This window comes from Phascolarctos cinereus, unplaced genomic scaffold, assembly GCF_003287225.1.
Source record: "Phascolarctos cinereus isolate Bilbo 61053 unplaced genomic scaffold, phaCin_HiC Scaffold_726;HRSCAF=1367, whole genome shotgun sequence".
NCBI lineage: Eukaryota > Metazoa > Chordata > Mammalia > Diprotodontia > Phascolarctidae > Phascolarctos > Phascolarctos cinereus.
This window is the reverse complement of record NW_027556098.1, coordinates 409,123,629-409,144,463: the sequence shown is the minus strand read 5'-3', so window position 1 is coordinate 409,144,463 and position 20,835 is coordinate 409,123,629. Positions and strand designations below refer to the sequence as shown.

Below are 20,835 nucleotides of genomic sequence, written 5' to 3'. Positions count from 1 at the left end.
AAAAAACTGGCTCTGCTGCTTAGATCCCATTCCATTCAGTCTTCCATAGCAGACTTCCATATCTATCAACCCCACTTTCTCTTTGTCTTTGGTCACTCCCTGTCTACTGGCTACTTTCTTACTACCAATTAACATGCCTTCCCTATCCTCAAAAACTGGCTACTTTCTTACTACCAATTAACATGTCTTCCCTATCCTCAAAAGCAGTCACTTTATCCATCCATTCCTGCTACCTATTGTCCCATAGTTCTTTTCCCTTTTGTCGCTAAACTCCTTGAGAAGGTCATCTACAATCAGTGTTACCACTTCCTTTCCTCTCAATCTCTTCTTTCTTTTTACAGTCTGGCTTCCACCCTCATCATTCAACTGATACCGCTCTCTCCAAAGTTCCTAATGATTCCTTATTTGCCAAATCCAATGGCCTTTTCTCAACCCTCATCTTTCTTGACTTCTCTGCAGCCTTTGACACCGTGGATCATCCTCTTCTTAATACTCTCTTATCCCTGGATTTTCTTGACACTCCTCTCTCCTGGTTCTCTTCCTACCTACCAGACTGCTTCTTCTAGTCTCCTTTACTGCAACTTCATGCAAGTCACTCCCACTAGCTGTGGGTGTCCACAAGGTTCTGTGCTAGACCCTTTTCTCTTCTCCTTCTATACTGTTTTGCTGGATGTCTCATTGTTTCCCATGGATTCAATTATATTCTCTATGCTGATACATCTAGATCTACTTATCTGGCCTTAATCTCTCTCTTCTGACTTCCAGTCTTACATCTCTCACTGTCTTTTGGACATCTTATACTCAACATGTTCAAACCCAAACTCATTAACTTTCCCCATCAGCCCTCTCCCCCTCCCAAATTTCTCTGTAGAAGGTGATACCATCCTCCCAGTTCCTTAGGCTCACAACCTAAAAGGCATCCTGGTCTCCACACTATCTCTCCCCTCCACCTCCCCTATATCCAATCTATTGCCAAAACCAGTTGATTTCACCTTTGCAGCATTTCCGAAACATGCCCACTTCTCTCCTGTGATACTGCCATCCCCTTGACACAGACCCTCATCACTTTGCACCTGGATTATGGTAATTGTCTTCTGGTGGGTCTGCCTCCTTTAAGTCTCTCCTCATTCCAATCCAGCCACCATTTAGCCACCAAAGTGATTTTCCTAAAGTACAAGTCTAACCATGTCACCTCATACTTAATAAATCCCGGGGGTTCTCTACAACCTCCAGGACCAAATTCTATACCCCCAATCCTCACGTGCTCTGTAATTCAGTGACACTGGCCACCTTGCTGTTTCTCAGACAAAATACTCCATCTCCCAATACTAAGTATGTCACTGGACAACTGAACAATAATACATACATGATCCCATGTCTCAAGTACATATGATGTCAAAAGAGGGAGGGTCCTTGTGGTTCATCTGTCTCACTACCTCCCCAAACAAAGGAGAAATTGAGTGGACTAGAGGAAAGGAAGGACATTCTAACGTCACATCCAGTGAAAGAAGAGACAAAGCTGAAGGCTTCTCATCAGTTCTGGGCCCTGGGACCCCTACAGCCCCAGCTTCCAGCTTTGAGACACCCTCCCCCAAGCCCTATTACTAAGCATTGAACTCCCTAATCCCATCTGGTCTTGGAGACTGTCCAAGCTTCATCTCTGCACATTGAAATCCCCCCAACTCTATATCTGGGCTTTGAAAGCCCCCTGAACTCTTTTATCTCTGAGCATAGAATGTCCACTCCAACTCCCATCACTGGACCCTAAATTGCTTAACCCCATTGCTGGATCCTGAGAACCTCCTGAAGCCCATTTCTGGGCTTTGAGACCTTCTGATCCCCCATCTCTGCACCCTGAACCCTTGAAACACTCCTCAACCCACATGACTGGGCCAGGCAGCTATCAGCACCATGACTAAGATCTGAAAACACTATAGCCTCATCTCTGTGCTCTGTGACCCTGCTAAAACTTACATCTCTAGACTCTGGGATTCTCTAAACCTCCATCTCTGGAACTTGACTCTCCTCTGATTTACTTCTGCAATGGGATACTAAGTTTCTGAGACCCCACCCGACTCCACTCCCACTCCTTTTTCTCCTTTGACCTTAAGATCTGGCTATAGTCCTGGGGCCCAGGAGAGAAATGGGTTAGGATTGAGAATGTTATATAAGAGGACTGGGACCAGTGCCAGGTAACAACCCCATCCCTAGGCATAAAAGGCAGGGACAGTCCTACCTGGAACCTACTTCTGACTTAGCACCTGTCCACCCCCAGACAATACTGCAGTGAGGCCTCTGCCATCTCCACCATGCTGGCCTCTGGGCTGCTACTGGCAGCTCTATTCTTTTGCCTCTCAGCCCTAGTGGTTCTCTCTGTATGGAAACAGAGGAAGGTCCGCAGCAGCCTTCCCCCTGGGCCTACCCCCCTGCCTTTCATTGGCAACTACCTGCAGCTCAACAGCCAGCAGATGTATGACTCTCTGATGAAGGTACTGAGGCTGGGGGGCAGGGCACAAGAGGGAGAATACACAGAGACTAAGACAAAGAAACACAGAGATTGAGAAAGACACAGAGAGAGACAGAAGGAGCAGAGACAGAGAAATTGAGTGGGTAGGGAAGGCAGGTGTACAGACAGAGACAGGGAGAGCCATGATGTCACAGAGATAGGGAGTCAGAAAGGGAGAGACAGTAACAGAGGAAGACACTGAAGTGGATACTAAGAAACAGACAGAGAGAAATGGACTCAGAGACATAGAGTGATACAGAGAAACACAAGAAGCAAAGAGGCAGACATACAGAGATGCATGTTCATATGCAGGTTCCAGGGTGGCTGGAGGGAGACTCTGGGAGGGGCAGAGAAGGAAATATGGAGAAAGACAGAGAGATAGAGACCGAAAAAAAAGTCTCTGCTTCTCACTACTGATTTGAGGAAACTCCTTTCCTCTCTCTAGCCCTCAGTTTCCCTCTCTGCAACATGGCCAGGTTGGGCTAGATGGTCTCTAAGGGCTAAGTTTTATGATCTTATGAGAAAGAAGCTCCAAGAAAAGCATAGAATCTCTTCTTGGGGAGGGATAGGCAGCACTGGGCTGCAAGAGAGGGATTTGGGCGGAATGGTGGAGAAGAGGGCTTGAGAGAGAGGACCTGAGGGAGAGGGTGGGAGACAGAGAGATGAGAGCCCACAGAGATCTCTTGGTAGAAATGGACATTAGAGGTGCAGCACCAGATGGTTCTCTCTGCCCTGTCCACAGAGTTCATTAGTTTCTTGTGACTTTGCAGAATTGTTTAAGGAAGCCCAGTGTAGGTAAGGGGCTTGGAATAGATATGCCTCATTAGACTGTGAACTCCTCAAGGGCAGAGACTGTCTTTGCCTTTCTATCTGCAGTGCTTAGCAAAGTTCCTGGCACACAGTAGGTGTCTAATAAATGCTTCTTGCCCTGACTTATCACAGAAAAAAAATGGGCAAAGGAGGGAAAACCAGAGCAATTTTGTTACTGTCTTATTAAACACAGGATCATGGATTCATAGATTGAGTTGGAAAAAATATGAGGCCATTGAGTTCAAACTCCTCACTTTACAGATAAGAAAACTGAGGCAGAGGTGAAGTGACTTACTCAGGTCACACAGCTAGTATCTGAGGAAGAATTTGAAACTAGGTCTCATCATGCTACCTCTCAAGAAAAGGAAAAATGTACATGTAGATACATATTTTTTATATTTATATGTATATATATATATGTGTATGTATGTATATTTATTTATTTAAAAATAAACAAACTTTACAACAAGGATTTACAACCCTCTTCCTTGTTCTTTGTGTGCTAAAATGTTTGTATTTTGTTACTAATGCCTAGGTCACAATAAGAATTTTTTTCAAAGCTGCTGAGAGGTGATGGGTGGAAAGGTTATCTTTTAGGGGAGCAAACTAAGAGGGAGGAACTCACAGGGCTCAGAGGCAAAACACTGATTCTTCTGCCTTCTCCATGCCCTCCAGATTGGGGAAAAATATGGGCCTGTGTTTACAGTCCACCTGGGACAGAGGGCCGTCATAGTCCTGACTGGGTATGAGGCCGTGAAGGAGGCACTGGTTGACCAAGCAGAGGAGTTCTCTGGTCGGGGAGAGCAGGCCACCTTTGACTGGCTCTTTAAGGGATTTGGTGAGTGTCTGGGCAGGGACTCTCATACACACACACACACACACACACACACACACACACACACACACACCCTCTCCCCAGGCCAATGTGGCCTACTCTTGGCTGCTGGCCAGGGTTCCTACAGCTTCTGTCCCTTCCCTTTCCTTCCCTTCCCTTCCTTTCCCTTCCCTTCCCTTCCCTTCTCTTCCACTGCTTTTTCTTTCTCTGTTTCTCCATTTCTGCCTCCCTATGTGTCTCCATGGTTTTCCATCTGTCTCCAGTGCTTTGTCTCTTCATCTTTCTTGGTCTCTCACTATCTCTCCATCTCTTTGGCTTTTCTCATATCCTCTTCTCCCTGTGTTTCTTTCTCCATCTCTCCCTTGTCTCTCTTCTCCACACTTCTTTTCTTTTTCATTTCTTCACCTTTTTCCACCTTCTTTCTCTCTCTTTAACTATCACCTCTTGACTCTACATCTTGCTATCTCTCAACTCCTCCATCTTTCTCTCTGTCTCCACATCTCTGTCTCTCCATTTCTCCTTCTATCTCTTCTTGTCCAATCACCTTCCAGATCTCTCTACTTGTCGGCCTCTCTGTTTCCCTCCCTATCTCTCCAGTTCTTCCATATATCTTCTGATTTATCTTCCTATCTCCCTATCCTTCCCCATTTCTCTTCCTTTCCTTGTCTCCCCACATTCCTCATCTCTCTAGCTTTCTCTTTTTTGTTTCACTATCTCCTTCATCTCTCCCTGTCTGTCCTTTTCTCCATATCTCCCTATTTCTCCATCTCTGTGTTTCTCTTAACTCCGTTCCCATTTCCTCCATCTCTATTTCTCCACTTCTCTGTCTTTTCCTCTCTCCCCATCAGCCCAGTCTTTCTATATCTCTCTTTGTGTCTCTACTTATCTCCCCATGTCCCCTTGTTTCTCATTCTCTCACTATATTCCCATCTCCTCCATCTCTTTATCATTTTCTGTCTCTTCTTGTTTCACCTTCTTCCCTATTTCTCCATATTCTGTCTTCCCATTTCTCCCCCCCTCCATCTTTCTGTCACTTCTTGTCTCCCTAATTCTCTCCTCTCTCTCTCTTCTCCATTCTTCTATCCCTGTCTCCTCACCTTCCCCATCTCTCCATTTCTCTGTCTCTCCTTACATCTCTCTGTCTCCACACCTCCCCTTGTGTCCTTAATTCCCCCCTCTCCCCATTTCTCTTTGTTCCTCTCAGTCTTCATACCCTTCTCTCACTCTCATGGTCTCTCCCTGGACATCCACCTCTGATCCTATACCAGGACTTCAGATCTGGCAGAATCTCCAGTCTTCCCTGAGCTTCTTCCCTCCTTCTTGCCAATGACCAGGTGTGGCTTTCAGCAATGGAGAGAGGGCCCGGCAGCTCCGACGATTCTCCATCACCACTCTTAGGGATTTTGGCATGGGCAAGAGAGGCATTGAAGAGCGCATCCAAGAAGAAGCTGGCTTCCTCATTGAGGCTCTCCGAGGCACAAAAGGTGAGTGGGCCTTAGCAATAATCCAGAGTCTTGGGCCAGGTCAGCATCAACTATATTGTTACTGTTGTAGTTCAGTCATTTCAATTAGATCCAACTTTTGAAGATGATATTTTGGAAGTTTTCTTGGCAAAGATACTGGAGCAGATTGCCATTTCCTTCTCCAGCTCATCTTACAGATGAGGAAACTGAGGGTTAAGTGACTTGCCCAGGGTCACACAACTGGTAAGTGTCTGGGGCCGGATTTGAACTCATGAAGATGAGTCTTCCTAATTCCAAGTCCAGTGCTGTAACCACTGCACCATCAAGCTTCCATCAATCATGTTCTCTCCCCCTCATCCCCCAAATTTGGCTGTTGTCATCTCTGACCACCAAGAACCTACCTCTGTGCTCTGTGACTTACTTCTCCCTTGCATCTAACACTAGCTGATCTCTATATCCTGGTATGGTGAATAGTCCTGACTACCATGCTCAAACTCCTCCACTTACTTGCTTTGTGATTTTGAGCTGGTGACCTCATTTCTCAGGATCTCAGTTTCATTTTCTGTAAAATGAGAAGGATGTACTGTATGGTGGCCTCTAGCTTCCCTTCCACATCTCAATCAATGATTCTACAATTCTTGGTGTCTAGGTTCAGAGACTGACCCTCTCCCTGAACCAGGAGACTCAGATTAGAGTTTTACCTTTGCCTTCACTCATTGTGTGACCTTGGACAAGTTCCTGACTTGGAGTTTTTTCTTCCCTCTAAAAGGAGAAGGGTTGGGTTTTTTTTTTAAAATAATAATAAAGGAAAACATTTATATAACACATTTAGGATTCTGAAGTACTTTACATTTTCTCATTTGATTTTCACAAGAATTCTAGGGAAGTAGGTGCTTTTATTACCCTCATTTTAAAGATGAGGAAACTGAAGAACAGGTGAAGTAATTTATCCACAGTTACACAGCTAGTCAATGTCTGAGATCAGATTTGGGATCAGGTCTTCATGACTTCAGTAGGTCAGCTAGGTGGTGCAGTGAATAAAGCACTGGACTTGATATCAGTAAGACTCATCTTCGTGAGTTCAAGTCTGACCTCAGATACTTACTAATTATGTGACCCTGGGCAAGACACTTAACCTTGTTTGCCTCCTTTTCTTCATCTGTAAAATGAGCTGGAGAAGGAAATGGGAAACCAGTACCTTTGCCAAGAAAAGTTCCAATGGGACCATAAAGCATCAGACATAACTGAAATGAATGAACAGCAATGATTTCAGGTCCATGCTCTATCTCTGTGCTGTTCTACATTATCAATCACTGAACAGATGACCTTGCTCAGAGTTTTCCCATCTATAAAAAGAAAGGTTTTGGACTAAGTAGCTGTGAAGGTTCCTTCCAGCTGACATGCTAGATAAGGGTAGGCAGTCTTGGGTCATGAAAAAAGGGCACTAAACTTAGAATCATGAGACTTGGGTGTAGATCACAGCTGTACCCCTTACTACTTGAGCGAGTCACCTCCCCTGTCTGGGGCTCAGTTTCATTTCATTTCAGGTCTCAAGGAAACTCTAGAATCCGAAGGTGGGGAGATGAGAGGGGTGTGTGTGTGTGTGTGTGTGTGTGTGTGTGTGTGAGAGAGAGAGAGAGAGAGAGAGAGAGAGAGAGAGAGAGAGAGAGAGAGAGAGAGAGAAGAGGGAGTGGACAACTGCACCTCTAGCATCTAATCTCCTTACTCTATGGGGTTTGGGGATTGGGACAATGACTATCTTTTAGAGGAAGATGTGAGAGCCACAAACTGAGACTCTCTGTCTCTCTGTCTCTCTGTCTCTCTCTCTCTCTCTCTCTCTCTCTCTCTCTCTCTCTCTCTCTCTCTCTCTCTCTCTCTATCTATCTATCTCTCTCTCTCTCTCTCTCTCTCTCTCTCTCTCTCTCTCTCTCTCTCTCTCTCTCTCCCTCCCTTCTCTATCCCTATCCATGCTCTATGGATCCCCTCCCCATAAACACACATCACCAACTCTCTTTTTCAACTTCATCTCTATCTTTCTCAAACACTACCTCCATGTGTCTCTTGGCCTCTTTACCTCTGTGCGGATCTGTTCCTTTTTTCCTCTGCCTCTGTGCTTCCTTATCCTTGTGTCTCTGTTGACCTGGCTGGGCTACAGGAGCTGCCATTGACCCCACCTTCTTCTTGAGCCGCACAGTCTCCAATGTCATCAGCTCCATTGTCTTTGGTGATCGATTTGAATATGAGGACAAACAGTTCCTGTCCCTGTTACGTATGATGCTGGGGAGCTTCCAGTTCACAGCCACATCCATGGGACAGGTGACCCTCGATACCTTCTCTTCCACCCACCTGGGTCTCTCTCTGCTCACCTTCATCCCTTAATCCTCAGCTTTCCTTTCTTTCCTGTACCTCCAGTACTCTATTCCTCAATCTGACTCCCTATTCCCAGTCTGACTCTGTGCCCTATCCTGACCACCCACTCTCCATTGTGACCCCCATTCCCTAACCTAAACTTTCATCTTTCATGATGATTATCCTCTCACTCTCTCCACACCCCAGCCCTGTACCCCATGACTTCTCTTGTACCCTCCCCCAGCTATATGAGATGTTCTCTGGAGTGATGAAGCACCTGCCAGGGCCTCAGCAGCAAGTGTTCAAGGAACTGCAAGGACTGGATGATTTCATCACTGAGAAGGTCTGCGAGAACCAGGCCACCCTGGACCCTAACTCCCCCCGGAACTTCATTGACTCCTTCTTGATCAAGATGCAAGAGGTACTGACCCAGTGGGCAGGTGAAAATGGAGGGGATGGGCTGAGATCTCAGCCTGAGGGTGTTATGGATCTCTGGAGGAATCCCCAGACATTAGGCAGTGAGATTCATAGACGTCGGGCAGCAGGTCTCAGATGTGAGCAATCAGCACCAGCAGACATTAGGTGGGAAGTCTCAGCCTTCCAGAGGCAAGGTTCTAAGGTACCCTGTGTCACATGTCAGGAGGAAGGTTCATAAGCAATTCAGGGTCAGGCAGTAACCCAGAGCACAGAATCAGATATATGGAGCACTGGTGGTCATTGTCAATTTGGGGGTAGCATGGCAGAGAGTGATAAAGACATAATGACAAATGGAGAAAGTGAGGCACAGAGATGGGGAATACAGAACAACAGAAAGAGAGACAGAAGGATGAAGAAAAATGAAGACAGATGCAGAAACAGAGACTGAAAATGGGAGGTAGAGACACAAGAAGAGAAGGCCAACACAAATAGACACAAAAAGATGTTCCTCATTCTCCACCCTCCTTGCCCCTTCAGACATTCACAAGCTGAGTATAGGGGCTGGGGTGATCCAGAACCCAATAGTCTAGTCTCAGCAGGCTTGCCTAACTCTACCTAAGATCTTGGGAAAGTCCTTTCCTCTTCCTTGGTCCTGTGTCTCTTCATCTATAAAATGCAGGAGGAAGGATATTAGATTTGTTGTCTTGGTCCTCAAGGGTAGAACCAGGAGCAATGGGAGAAATGGTAAAGGGAAGAATTTAGGTTTGATGTCAGGAAGAAAAGACTTCCTAACAGTAAGAAATGTCCCAAAGTGCAATGGGCTACCCAGAGAACTGTCGGGTTCCCCCTCTTTGGAGGTTTCAAGCACAGGCTGGACCACCACTTGTCAGGAAGCTTAAGGTGTTTCTTTGGCTCCTGAGGTCTCTTCCAGCTCTACCATTCTGGGATTCTGCAAGGCAGAATGCTGTAGTGGGTAGGGCTATAGACTCAGGAGTCATGCATTCCTGGGTTCAAATCCCACCTCAGACACTTACTAGCTATGTTACTCTGAACAGGTCCCAACCTCTCTATTCCTTAACATCCTGATGAGAGCGGTTGGATTTGACAGTTTCTAAGAACCTTTCCCACACTATATCTGTATTCCTCTAAATTCTGAGGAGAATAGATATGTGTTCAGGTCCCTTAGAACTGAGATTTTCCAGCTTACTCAGGTGCCATTGATGGATTCACCCTCTACCCCTGCACATTTCTGGGACTCAAGGAAATTGAGTTGACATGGGGGGAAAGGAGACCTTGAGGCTGAAGAGTCTAGAGGTGAGGAAAGTGTGTGTATGTGGGGTGGGGGGCTCTGAGCCCTGTCCATCTTCTTTTCTCAGGAAAAGAAAAATCCCAACACAGAATTCTTCATGAGGAACCTGACCATGACCACCCTAAACCTATTTTTTGCTGGCACTGAGACTGTTAGCACAACCCTTCGCTATGGCTTCCTTCTCCTAATGAAGCATCCAGAGGTGGAAGGTGAGCCCCCCTCCCCTAGTCCCCCTTAGAAGTCCTTTGGTGCCCTGACAGCTGCCCAGAACATCTTACAGACAGACAGACACACATATGCCCACAAACACATCATCATCATCATCATCATCATTATCCCTGGAACATGGATTATCCCCTTCACTCCTCATCCCAGCATCCTCTCACTATGCAGGGGTGGTGAACCTGTAGCCTCGAGGCCACATGTGGCCCCCTCTAGTTCCTCACATGAGGCCTTTTGACGGAATCCAAGCTTCACAGAACACATCCCTTTGATAAAAGGATTTGTTCTGTAAAACCTGGACTCAGTCAAAAGGCTGCACCCAAGTACCTAAAAGGCCACATGTAGCCTCAAGCTGCAGGTTCCCCACCCCAGCTTCAGGGTATACTGACCCTCCACACCCCATCTGCCCTCTTGAGACTCCCCCAGGATCTCTCTAACTCTCCTGCATCCTGTTTCCTCACCCCCACCAACCACAGCCAAAATTCATGAGGAAATCGATCGGGTGATTGGGCGGAACCGATCACCCAAGTTTGAGGACAAAGCTAAGATGCCATACACAGAGGCCGTCATCCATGAGATCCAAAGATTTGGAGATATGATCCCCATGGGTCTGGCCCGTAGAGTCACAAAGGACACCAAATTCCGGGGCTACCTTATTCCCAAGGTAGGAGTCTCTCACTCTTAGCTCCCCCAGCTCCAAAACCTCCATCCTACTCTAGAACCATCTCCATACTGTCATCCTCTAAATCCTTCTATATCTTCCTGACATCTGAGAGTTCCCCCATTGTCTCTCATTAAGTGTCTCCTTATCCTGCCTTGTGCCCCCTGGAACCTCCTTCATGCCCTAGATTAGAACATCCATACATCTGTGTTCCTCCTATTCCCAATCCTCCCTATTCTTCTGAGAATAATTTTGATATTCTTACTCAATTTGATCAGTATTTTCTCAGTTGATTGTGATTTATGGGTGTCAGTGATTGTCTATAAATAAGATAAATAAGATAGAATTAAGTATAATTGTTAGCATAAGAATTTTGTAGGTTGGACTGAATTAACTCATTATGTATTGATGATTATATTGCTTTTAGTTGGTTGATTTATACTATGTGAATTTATAGTTTATTATTTAGGCCTGAATAACCCGTGTTAGGAATGGATTGAGACTTGTTGTATTACACCTCTCCCATCTCCCATTTCATGTACTCTAAGAGCAGCTGTATACCAGAAAACAGATTCCCCATATTACTTTGTTATTTTGCACCTAATGTTCAAAATATGCTGGTGGAAAGTCCCAGAATATTGTTGCTTAATGGGGAACCACATGTGGCCTTCTAGGTCCTTGGGTGTGGCTTTCTAGGTCCTTGGGTGTGGCCCTTTGAGTCCAAAACAATCCTTTTATGAAATGTATTTGTTCTGTGAAAGTTGGATTCAGTCAAAGGGTGGCACTTGAGGACCTAGGTGAGGACACACGTGGCCTAGAGACTGCAAGTTCCCCACCCTTGGACTGAACATGATGATGTGTGGAAAGCCTAATGACTTAACTTTGGCGATTGATAGACATTTTCCTTTGACCATCATTTAGACTTCCCCCTTTGGAACTGAAGTATACCACCTCATTCTATTTTTAGTGTTGTCTCATTTCCTACAAATATTTGCAGCCTTCAAACAGAAGGGGTCCCTGAATGCAGAGTTTTGTATCCAATTCATTAAGGACAACCAGTCTCCCTAATGGACTGATACATACTCAGAACTCTGCCTCAGTTTCCCCTTCTTGCAGATTGGAATTTTGTAGGCCATACTTCTCTCTAATGGACCCTCAATTAACTTCTCTTACTCATATTCTCTCTCTCTCTCTCTCTCTCTCTCTCTCTCTCTCTCTCTCTCTCTCTCTCTGCCTTTCTTTCTCTCTCTCTCCCTCTCCTCTCTGTGCGTCTCCGTCTCAAGTCATTTTACATACTTAAATTCAATGACTTAATTGCCTCATTTGAAAAGAAGAAAGGGAACGATTATTTATTAAGTGCCTTCTATGTTCCAGGCACTGTGCTAAGCACCTTACAAATATCTAATTTGATCCTCACAGCAACCTTGCAAGGCAGGTGTTATTATTAACTTTGTGATGAAGATGACAGATGAGGAAATTGAGGCAGACTGAGACTAATTATTTGCCCAAGATTACACAGCTTGTAAAGGTCTGAAGTGGGATTTGAACTTGGGTTTTCCTGACTCGAGGGCCATTTTTCTACCCATTGCACCACCTAGCTGCCTCTAAAATTCTGAAATTGTCATATTTTCTGAATTAGCAAAAAAAAAAAGCATGAACCTCAGTGCTGTCAAGTGAAAATGTGTGTGGTCCTGAATTGTATTTATCCTAAAAGGGTCTTTCTTGTAACTGAAACAGGATTAGTTGCTCAGCAATGATATTGTTTTCCAAGTTGTACTGATTGGTTGTCAAATGAGACACATTTTAAGTTTTGTTCATTGCATCTTTTACATAGCAAACTTAGCCTGTCTCCAAAGAGACTTAGTTTCAGCATATAATAACAAAAGCTTTCTTAGTCGCACCTCCCCTAGGAGGTAATAAACCTAAAAGGGCATCAGTGTAAATGAACTATGAGTTTGGAAAGAAGCAAGAATGGCAAAGGAAATTTAAATGAAGAAGGGTGTCTGAATGAAAAGCCACCAGGTGGTTGAAAAATGAGGATGACAATAGCACGTATGGTTGTGAGGCTCAAAGGAGATAATTTATTAGTTTTTAGCACCCCATCTGGGCTGCTTCTCCAATTTGAACTAATAGTTTGGGTCTCAAAGTGGCATCTAATACCCCAGGGTTCAAGATACTTTGAGAGTCCACATTTCTAAAACTAGAGCTCACAAGCCCCCATTGGTACACTTACCTTTAATAGTCTGCCAGTAGACAATTAGCTCAAAGCAAAAATGGTACTGAAATGATATCACAAGAACAGTAGTGATAAAATATTCCCCTCCCCAATAAACCTGGGGCACACTCTCCCACAACTACACCCAGCTGTAATTGGAAAGAATGGCCATATAATTAGAGTACACTTGAAGAGATGTACAAGCTTAAAGAACACATCGCCAAGATAATTCACACCTCTGGGGCTGTAGGACCCCAATGTCCTTTCCCTTCTTGTGGTGTCCTCATGATGCTTCTGGGTACAGAATCTACTGAGGAGGTCTCATAACTGACTCTCTGGGCTAGTCTCTGAAGCTTGACTCAGCTCCTACCTTTGAGGATTCGCTGTAGTCTTCTCTGCTCCCAGCTCCTACTCAGTCATTAGTTCTGATGCAAATCAATAGAGTTGTAGGGAGGAGAAAGATGTTCCCTCTCTCCCTCCTTCTCTTGTCTTTTACTCTCTGGTAGAGGTGCAATTGGAAAAGCAAAGATTCTTAATAACCAGGTTGTTTCTTCATTGCTGTCTCTCCTCTGCACTGCCAGAGGTCACAACTTCTAGAAACTGCTTCTTGTTTCCAATGTGTCCCACAACAGAGAAGATCCATTTTTATAGGCTACCAAGGGCATAGTTGTTCTGTCAGTCAAAGGCAAACTGCCTCTCAAAAAAATCCAGGCAATATTTTCACACTTAAAGGGGTAACAAAGTGAAAATCCTTGCTGTCTCTGTGACTTGCCCTTTCTGTTGCAACTGAACTGGGAAAGGGGGAAATCCACTGATTAGGGGTGTTCTGACCAACACCCCCTCCCACTACACTTATTATTATCATTATTATTGTTAATATAATTCAGTTACTATTAAGTTTTTCTGTCCATCAACCATTCAATCACTAACATTTATTATGGGCTTATTATATATGCAAGACACTGGAATTTGACTGAAATATAAAGACAAAGATGAAACAGTCCCTGCCCTCAAGAAGCTTACATTCTATCAGGAGAAACAATATGTGCCTGTATAATTGGATACAAGATACGAGAACAAGGTCTGGACTTCTGATTTCATTGACGTAGGGAACTCCTTCTGCTGATTGAGATCAGTACTTTCTCTGCAAATTACAGTCCCAAGGTTAAGTGACTTGCTTAGGTCACAAAGCCAGGATGTGTTGGAGACAACTTAAACCCAGGTCTTCTTACCTCTGACACTAGTTTTCAATCTACTATATAATATTATCTTCTATGAAGCAAAATATTCTCATTCTCTCTCTCTCTCTCTCTCTCTCTCTCTCTCTCTCTCTCTCTCTCTCTCTCTCTCTCTCTCTCTCTCTTCTCTCCCCTTCCCTCCTCCCTCTCTTCTTCTGTCTCTCTCTCCTCTTCCGTAGCTTCTCTTCCTATCTCTTTTTTTCTCCCTATCTTTATCTACCTTCCTCTTGCCCTCCTTTCACCACTTCATTTCTCATTTCCTTTCTTGTTCTCTCTCACCCCCAACTCTAGGGCACAGAAGTTTATCCCATGCTGGGTTCAGTACTGAGGGACCGCAACTTCTTTGCCTGCCCTGAAGCCTTCAACCCCCAACACTTCCTGGATGAAAAGGGCCAGTTCAAGAAGAGTGATGCCTTTGTCCCCTTCTCCATTGGTGAGCAGGAAAGCCTTTTCTCTTCCCCTCTATGACCCACCCCATCCCTACTACCAACCAGTGTGGCCTGAGCCAGTGACCCCTTTCTTTCCTCCAGTCTATTCTCAATTCATTCTCCTACCCCTCAGGTCAATTTCACTTGACCAAGCTTCTTAAGAGTAAGTGGGTGAGTGGGTAGGATGGTTCCAGAGAGGCTGTGGCTGTGGGGCTAAGGTTCCCAGAAAGCATACCCCCCCAAATCTCACCAAGTATTCCTCCTCCTTTAAGGAAGAACCACATACACTAGAAAGAGCCCTGGCCCTGGAGTCAGAAGCCCTGGGTCAAGTCCCATCTCTAAAGCTTCCTACCTGGGTGACCTTGGACAAATCATTTCATCTCCCTAGGCCTCAATTCTCTCATCTGTGAAATTCAGGCCTGGGACTCAAGGGATTCCAAGGCCCCTTCCAGCTCAGCATCTATCATCTTAGGACTCTATGAGCCTGTAATTGTGATCAAGTACCTTCCCTTCTCTGGGCCTCAGTTTCCTCATTTGTAAAATGAGGAGATTGGACTAGATGACATTTAAGGTCCTTCTCCACTCTAACATTCAATCCAATAAGTATTATGAGGTGCGGGGGAGGTGGTAAAAGACAAGGAAAAACAGCCCTCAAGGAGTTTACATTCTACTAGAAGGGGCCAGGTTTAGGTGGATAAGAGAAGTAATTACAAGATAATTCACAAATGGAGAGCACTGACCACTAGGAGAATCCAGAAAGGCTTCCTGTACTTTGGAGGAAATTACGGAGCCTAAAAGCAGGTGGGGTTGGGAGGCACTCCCATTTAGGAGCTTCTTTGATGAAAATTGAATGACCAATTTAGGCAACAGCAAATATAACAATTTGTTTAGAATGTAGAAATCCAGGTGGTGAATTCTGTGAGATGGGGAGGGATGGGGTCAAGGGAACAGGAAGAAGGAGTTTGACAGGCCATGAGAGAATAGAGGATAGTATAGACAGCTTTTGAAGTGTTCCATAGGTTAGAAGAGGGATCTCACAAGGGATGGTTTGCATTTTCTCTTCAAAGGAGGCAAAGGAATCTGCTGAGGAGGAGTAGGGAAGTTAAGGGAAAAGAGCTCTTCTTTTGCAAGTTGCAAGAGCCCTTCTACCTCTGATATCCTGTGGTCTACATAGACCCATACCTGGGGTTGGCAATGGGGCACTGACTTTGGGAATCAAAATTTAGTAGATATTAATAGCATTTGTGCTTAAAAACAAAACAAAACCAAAAAAAGCGTATCAACTAATTAGCAAGAAGAATTAGACGAAGTAGGAAGTTTCCAGAATCTTTACTTGCTACAGATGAGCACCATCTAGAGGAAGTCTTTTGTGGCAGAAGACCCAGACATGTTCTGTGCTACTTTGTCTTTTTCTAAGTTATCTACCAATGCTGACATTCTCAATAGAGATGCCCTAAGATCCCTCCCAACTATGACTTTTCTGTGTTTTAAGGTCCCTTCCAGTTCTGGCACTTTTTTTTTGTCCAAAGGGACTATGGACTTAAGGCTGGAAGTGACTTTAGAGGCAATAGAGTCGAAACCTCTCATTTTGAGGTTGAGAGGGAAAGTGACTTATCCAAAGTCATGCAATTTAGCCAATGACTAATTTACTAGCAGCCAACTCTCCATTGTGCCTCTAGTTTGCTCCCTGCTCTGACATTCTCTCTTCTAAGGAAGGATCCTTAGCCTCTGGGAGAGCCCAGGACTGATATTCTGTCTTCTAAGGCCACTCCCAGCTCTGACAGTCCCTGTTCTAAGGGCCCTCCCCACCCTGACTAGCTCTGACTCTGGCTCCTCAGGCAAACGCTACTGTTTTGGTGAAGGCTTGGCCAGAATGGAGCTGTTCATCTTCCTCACCACCATCCTGCAGAACTTTCACTTCCAGTCTCCAATCCCAAAAGAGGCCATCGATATCTCCCCCAAGATGGTGGGCTTTGCCACCATCCCCCGAAGCTACACCATCTCATTCCTGCCAAGAAGCTGAGACTGAGCCCAGAAAGCCACAGCAGAAGCAGGAGGAGCCTGCAGGACTCCTGGGTGGGGTGGCTTAGGATGTATTAATAAAGTCTGAGCCCCCAGGCATCTCTCTCTGTTACTCTGTTTGGCTCCTGGAAGCTGAGACACAGCTTAGAAGTCATTGAGTACAATCCTTTCAGGTTACAGATAATGTGACTGTGGTGAAGTGATTTGTTCCAGGTCATGCAGAGAGTCAAGAAGAAAACTGAGACTGGAAGTCTCTTAGCTTACAAATGAGAGTTTTGCCTTGCATCATACCACCCACTTGTAGCCAGTTCTGCCTCAATTTCTGTCTCTCTTTGTCTCTTTCTTTCTGCCTCTGTCACTCTGGTCTGTCTTTGTCTCCCCTGGCTCTTTCCTCTGCGCGTGTGTCTCACTATTCATGAATGTTTCTCTGCTTCTGTCACTTTCTCTATCTCTCCCTTTCCCTATGTCTGTCTCTCCATGACTATGTCTCTGTCTCTGTTCCTGTATCTCTGTGTGTCTCTCTCCAGCTCTCCTATTATGGAACAGATTCCTTTGGGAGGAAGATTTAGGTCATAAATGTTTATCAACAAACATCTGATGGATCAAAGAATGACCAATCCCTTCTATATGCAGATAGGAAAATTGAGGTTAAGAGAGGGGAAGGGACTCACTTAAGGCCAAGGGTGGCAGCTAGGTGGCATAGTGGATAGACTACCAGACCAGAAGTTTCATTTTCTTAAGTTCAAATCTGTCCTCAGACACTAGCTGTGTGACCCTGGGCAAGTCACTTCACCCTGTTTGCCTCACTTTCCTCATCTATAAAATGGGCTGGAGAATAAAGGACAAACCACTCCAGTATCTTTGCCAAGAAACCCCCAAATGGGGACAGGGAGAGTCAGACACAACTGAACAACAAAGGGGGTAGTCAGGTTGTATACAGCAGCAAGAGGGATGAGGGGATGATTCCAGGTAGGGGAAAATATGAGTAAAGGAGATGTGTCCTAAATGAGAGAGCAGTCAGGTAGACTCAGCTCTGAGTTAGAGACAGAATGGTACAGTGGGTCAAGCATAGGGCTTGGAGTCAGGAAGATCTCCCTTCAATATTTGTTAGCTATCAGACTCTAGGTATGTCGCTTCCCCTCTCCGGGCCTCAGCCTCCTCACCTATAAAAGGACAGGGTTAGATTCAGTGACTTCACAGGTCCCCTCTAGTTCTAAATCTGTGATCCTGTGACTCCCTGAATGCTTGGACCCAAAGAAGAACCATTAATAGGTTCAAGTCAACTTGGCAGGAGGTCTGCACTGGAGTGCCCTTGGGTTCTGTTCTTGTCACATGCTTGTCAATGACTTGGATGAAGACCTTCTCAAGTCTCAGGTTCAAGACACAAATTGGGGATAGAGAGCTAACCAGTTGGATAATAGAGTTGGGATTCAAAAAGCCTTGACCAGCTGAAATGTTAGGATGAATCTACAATGATGAAATTGAATAGGGACAAAATTTTATGTCCTGCACTTTTGTTTTAAAAAATCAGCTCCGTGAATACAGAATAGGGTTGACAAAACAGTTCATGTGGAAAGGATCTGAGGGGGCTAGTTCAAGCTCCAGATGAGTCAGCAAGGTGTCAAGGAAGCCCCAAAGAAGCTGATTAGGACTTATTAGCAATGAGTGTCTAGAATGAGGGTGGAGATAGTTCTCTGCTCTAGTCAACACACCTACAGCATTATGGTTACTTCTTGGAACTATAGTTTAATAACCTAATTTGTGGCCCAGGATTGTGGGCTCTGGACTTACATGGAATGAGTCTGATCTTGGGATAAAAAAGATTTAAAAATATCCATTTTGCCCCCAACTAGGATTTCTTTAGTGAGAGCAGTGCATTTGAACCCAGGGACTCTGACTCCAAACCAAATCCACTTTCCATCAAACCACATGCAATACAACATTCAACACAACAAATAATTATTCCATTTGGGAATGGGGCACCACAGGGATGAGGCAACCAGGTGGCAAAGTGAATGGAGTGCCAGGGCTGGAGTCAGGAAGGCTCATCTTCCCAAGTTTGAATCTGGCCTCAGAAACTTCCTAGATGTGTGACCCTGAGTAAGTCATTTCACCCTGTTTGCCTCAGTTTCCTTATCTGTAAAATGAACTGGAGAAGGAAATGACAAACCATTCTGGTATACTTGCCAAGAAAATCCCAAATGAGGTCACAGTCAGACACGAGTGAACAAGAGTTTCTTTTGGAAATCACACACAATAGTATCTACTGAGCTTATAAATGTGGGTAAAAGGTTCCCAGTTCCTATTGTTATTTGTCCTTCATTCTCAAAAAGGACCATGATATCAGGAAGATGAAGCCATGACTTGCAAGTGAATTGGATTTAAGTGAGGGAGGGCTGTGCAAGGTCACCAGCCTCACTTTCTCCTCTGGCACCATCTCATTCCAGAGGCATGATACAGATCAGGACAACTGGAGATAGGCCCCTCCCAGACCCTATACAAGCACTCAAGGTAAAACTACATAGCCAGTATAAGACAGCATTTATTTCACCCCACATCATATACAGAAACCAGAAATGATTCACATTAGCCCCTAAATAATCAAGACAACTTTTCGTCCTGTCTAATAAGTCCTACCTGCCTCCTCAGAATCCTCCAGGCTTATAGCACTACCTTGTGGTTAGGACTTCCCTTGAAAGGGAAATGAACTTGGTATCCTTTGAGCAATGATTCCTCCCAGCATTCCAGTGAGTCCTGATTGTACCCCAAAGGTATTTATAGGCCTCTAGCCTTATGGAATTACCTTAAGGGCTTAGATTCATCCTAGAATAAAAATGAGCTTGAAGTTGTGAGAAAAGTCTTGTGCTGGCTGAACTGCAGGAATAGCAGAGGTTAACGTCCAGCCTCCATGTTGTGGCTTTGTCCCTTCCTGCTCTTGCAGCTCCTGGGGCTACCAGAGTGATCCTCTCCTCTCCAAGAGGCTACAAGATATTCTCTCTCCTCCCTCTAGAAGGGTAGATCTTAGCTCTCTCAAACTACACATTGGTAAAGAGTTCCCAGTGGTGTTCAGAATCTCCTCTTCTCTCTCTATAGGGCTGAATTCACTCTCCTCTCTCTATAGGGCTGAGTAACTCTACCTTATCATGGCGGTCCCCTCTCCCAGGCTGCCATGTCTGGATGTGAAAGCATATGCAACTGCCATGTACCTCAGTCAGTCAGTCAATCAATATTTATTAAGTGCCTACCATGTGGCAGGCACTGTGCTAAGCACTGGGGATACAAAAAGAGGCAAAAAATAGACCCCGATCTCAACTCTCAAGGAGTTTACTATCTGATGGGGTAGACAATATGCAAACAAATTTGTACAGACAAGCAATATACAAGATGAAGGATATCTCTGTCCAAAGGCAGCTTCTTCATAGAACAGGATTCTCCCCCACATTCCACTCCCCCTCCCATACAGACCTATGTCAGTTCTTAGCTCTACTGTTCTCTGCTCAGAAAATAGAAAAGAGAGGAGGCAAATCTGTGACAAAAACCTTTTTTATAGGGTCTCAGCACAAAGGAGTGAGAGCTCTGATTCACACCAAGCATAGCCAGACTAAGATATTACTGGCAGGGCCCCATGGAAGTTCCCAGTCCTCTCAACTAGGTTGTCTGTCAATGGGTATGTCCACAGCCTCCATGGGGAGATAACAAGTCATACAAAAGGGTCTCCCAATTATAAAAGACATTGCTAGGCTGGAGAGGGTGGTGGGAGTGGTGAGGAGATTGGAGGCAATGAAGGAGTGGGGGATACTTAGCTTGGAGCAGAGAAGGGACAGGGGGACCACGGTAATTTTTATGCCCGTAGATCTAGAGGTGAAAGGCAATTATGAGGTCACCTAGGCCAATTTTATGTCCTGGATTCCTCGGACAATGTGGTGAAGCCTATAGACCCCTTCACAAATCATGTTTTAAATGCATAAAATACATAGAATTACAAAAGAGACCAATTATATTGAATTCCATATAAAAATATATTTTTAAGAATAGATATATAGACTCCTTGAAATTTCCTCATGGACCCCATGCTAGCATGCTAGCACAACCCACTAATTTTGTAGATGGCGAAATTGAGACGGAGAGTAGTAAAGTGACTTAACTAGAGTCACATGGGAGGTAAGAGATGAGCCGGGATTTGCTTCCAGGCCCTCTTGGGGCAGAGCACTGATCCAAGTATTTAGGGGGCTGCCACTTGGCACCCCTTGGACCAACGGGTGGAAGTGACAAATAGGGAGGCAAATTTAGGCTTGGCATGAGGAAAATCTTTCTAAGGATCAGAGTGGTCATTTCAGTACAAGTGTTCAAGAAAAGGCTA

General features: G+C 44.9%; 1 protein-coding gene across 1 annotated transcript; it reads left to right on the top strand.

Moving 5' to 3' along the window:
• Positions 1-2,261: 2,261 nt before the first annotated feature.
• Positions 2,262-16,567, top strand: LOC110203005 (cytochrome P450 2A13-like). The gene is made up of 9 exons (XM_020979447.1): positions 2,262-2,489; positions 3,992-4,154; positions 5,486-5,635; positions 7,770-7,930; positions 8,208-8,384; positions 9,757-9,898; positions 10,388-10,575; positions 14,317-14,458; positions 16,292-16,567. The coding sequence occupies exons 1-9, from the start codon at positions 2,310-2,312 to the stop codon at positions 16,474-16,476; spliced, it is 1,488 nt and encodes a 495-aa protein (XP_020835106.1). The 5' UTR covers positions 2,262-2,309; the 3' UTR covers positions 16,477-16,567.
• The last annotated feature ends 4,268 nt before the right edge of the window (positions 16,568-20,835 follow it).

What these genes read in the sequence shown, in the direction of transcription:
- LOC110203005 (XM_020979447.1), top strand. Translation starts at nt 2,310, where the DNA reads ATGCTGGCCTCTGGGCTGCTACTGGCAGCTCTATTCTTTTGCCTCTCA. An exon ending in GGCTCTCCGAGGCACAAAAG is followed by an intron (nt 5,636 to 7,769) that starts GTGAGTGGGCCT and finishes GCTGGGCTACAG; the next exon opens with GAGCTGCCATTGACCCCACC. An exon ending in CAGCCACATCCATGGGACAG is followed by an intron (nt 7,931 to 8,207) that starts GTGACCCTCGAT and finishes ACCCTCCCCCAG; the next exon opens with CTATATGAGATGTTCTCTGG.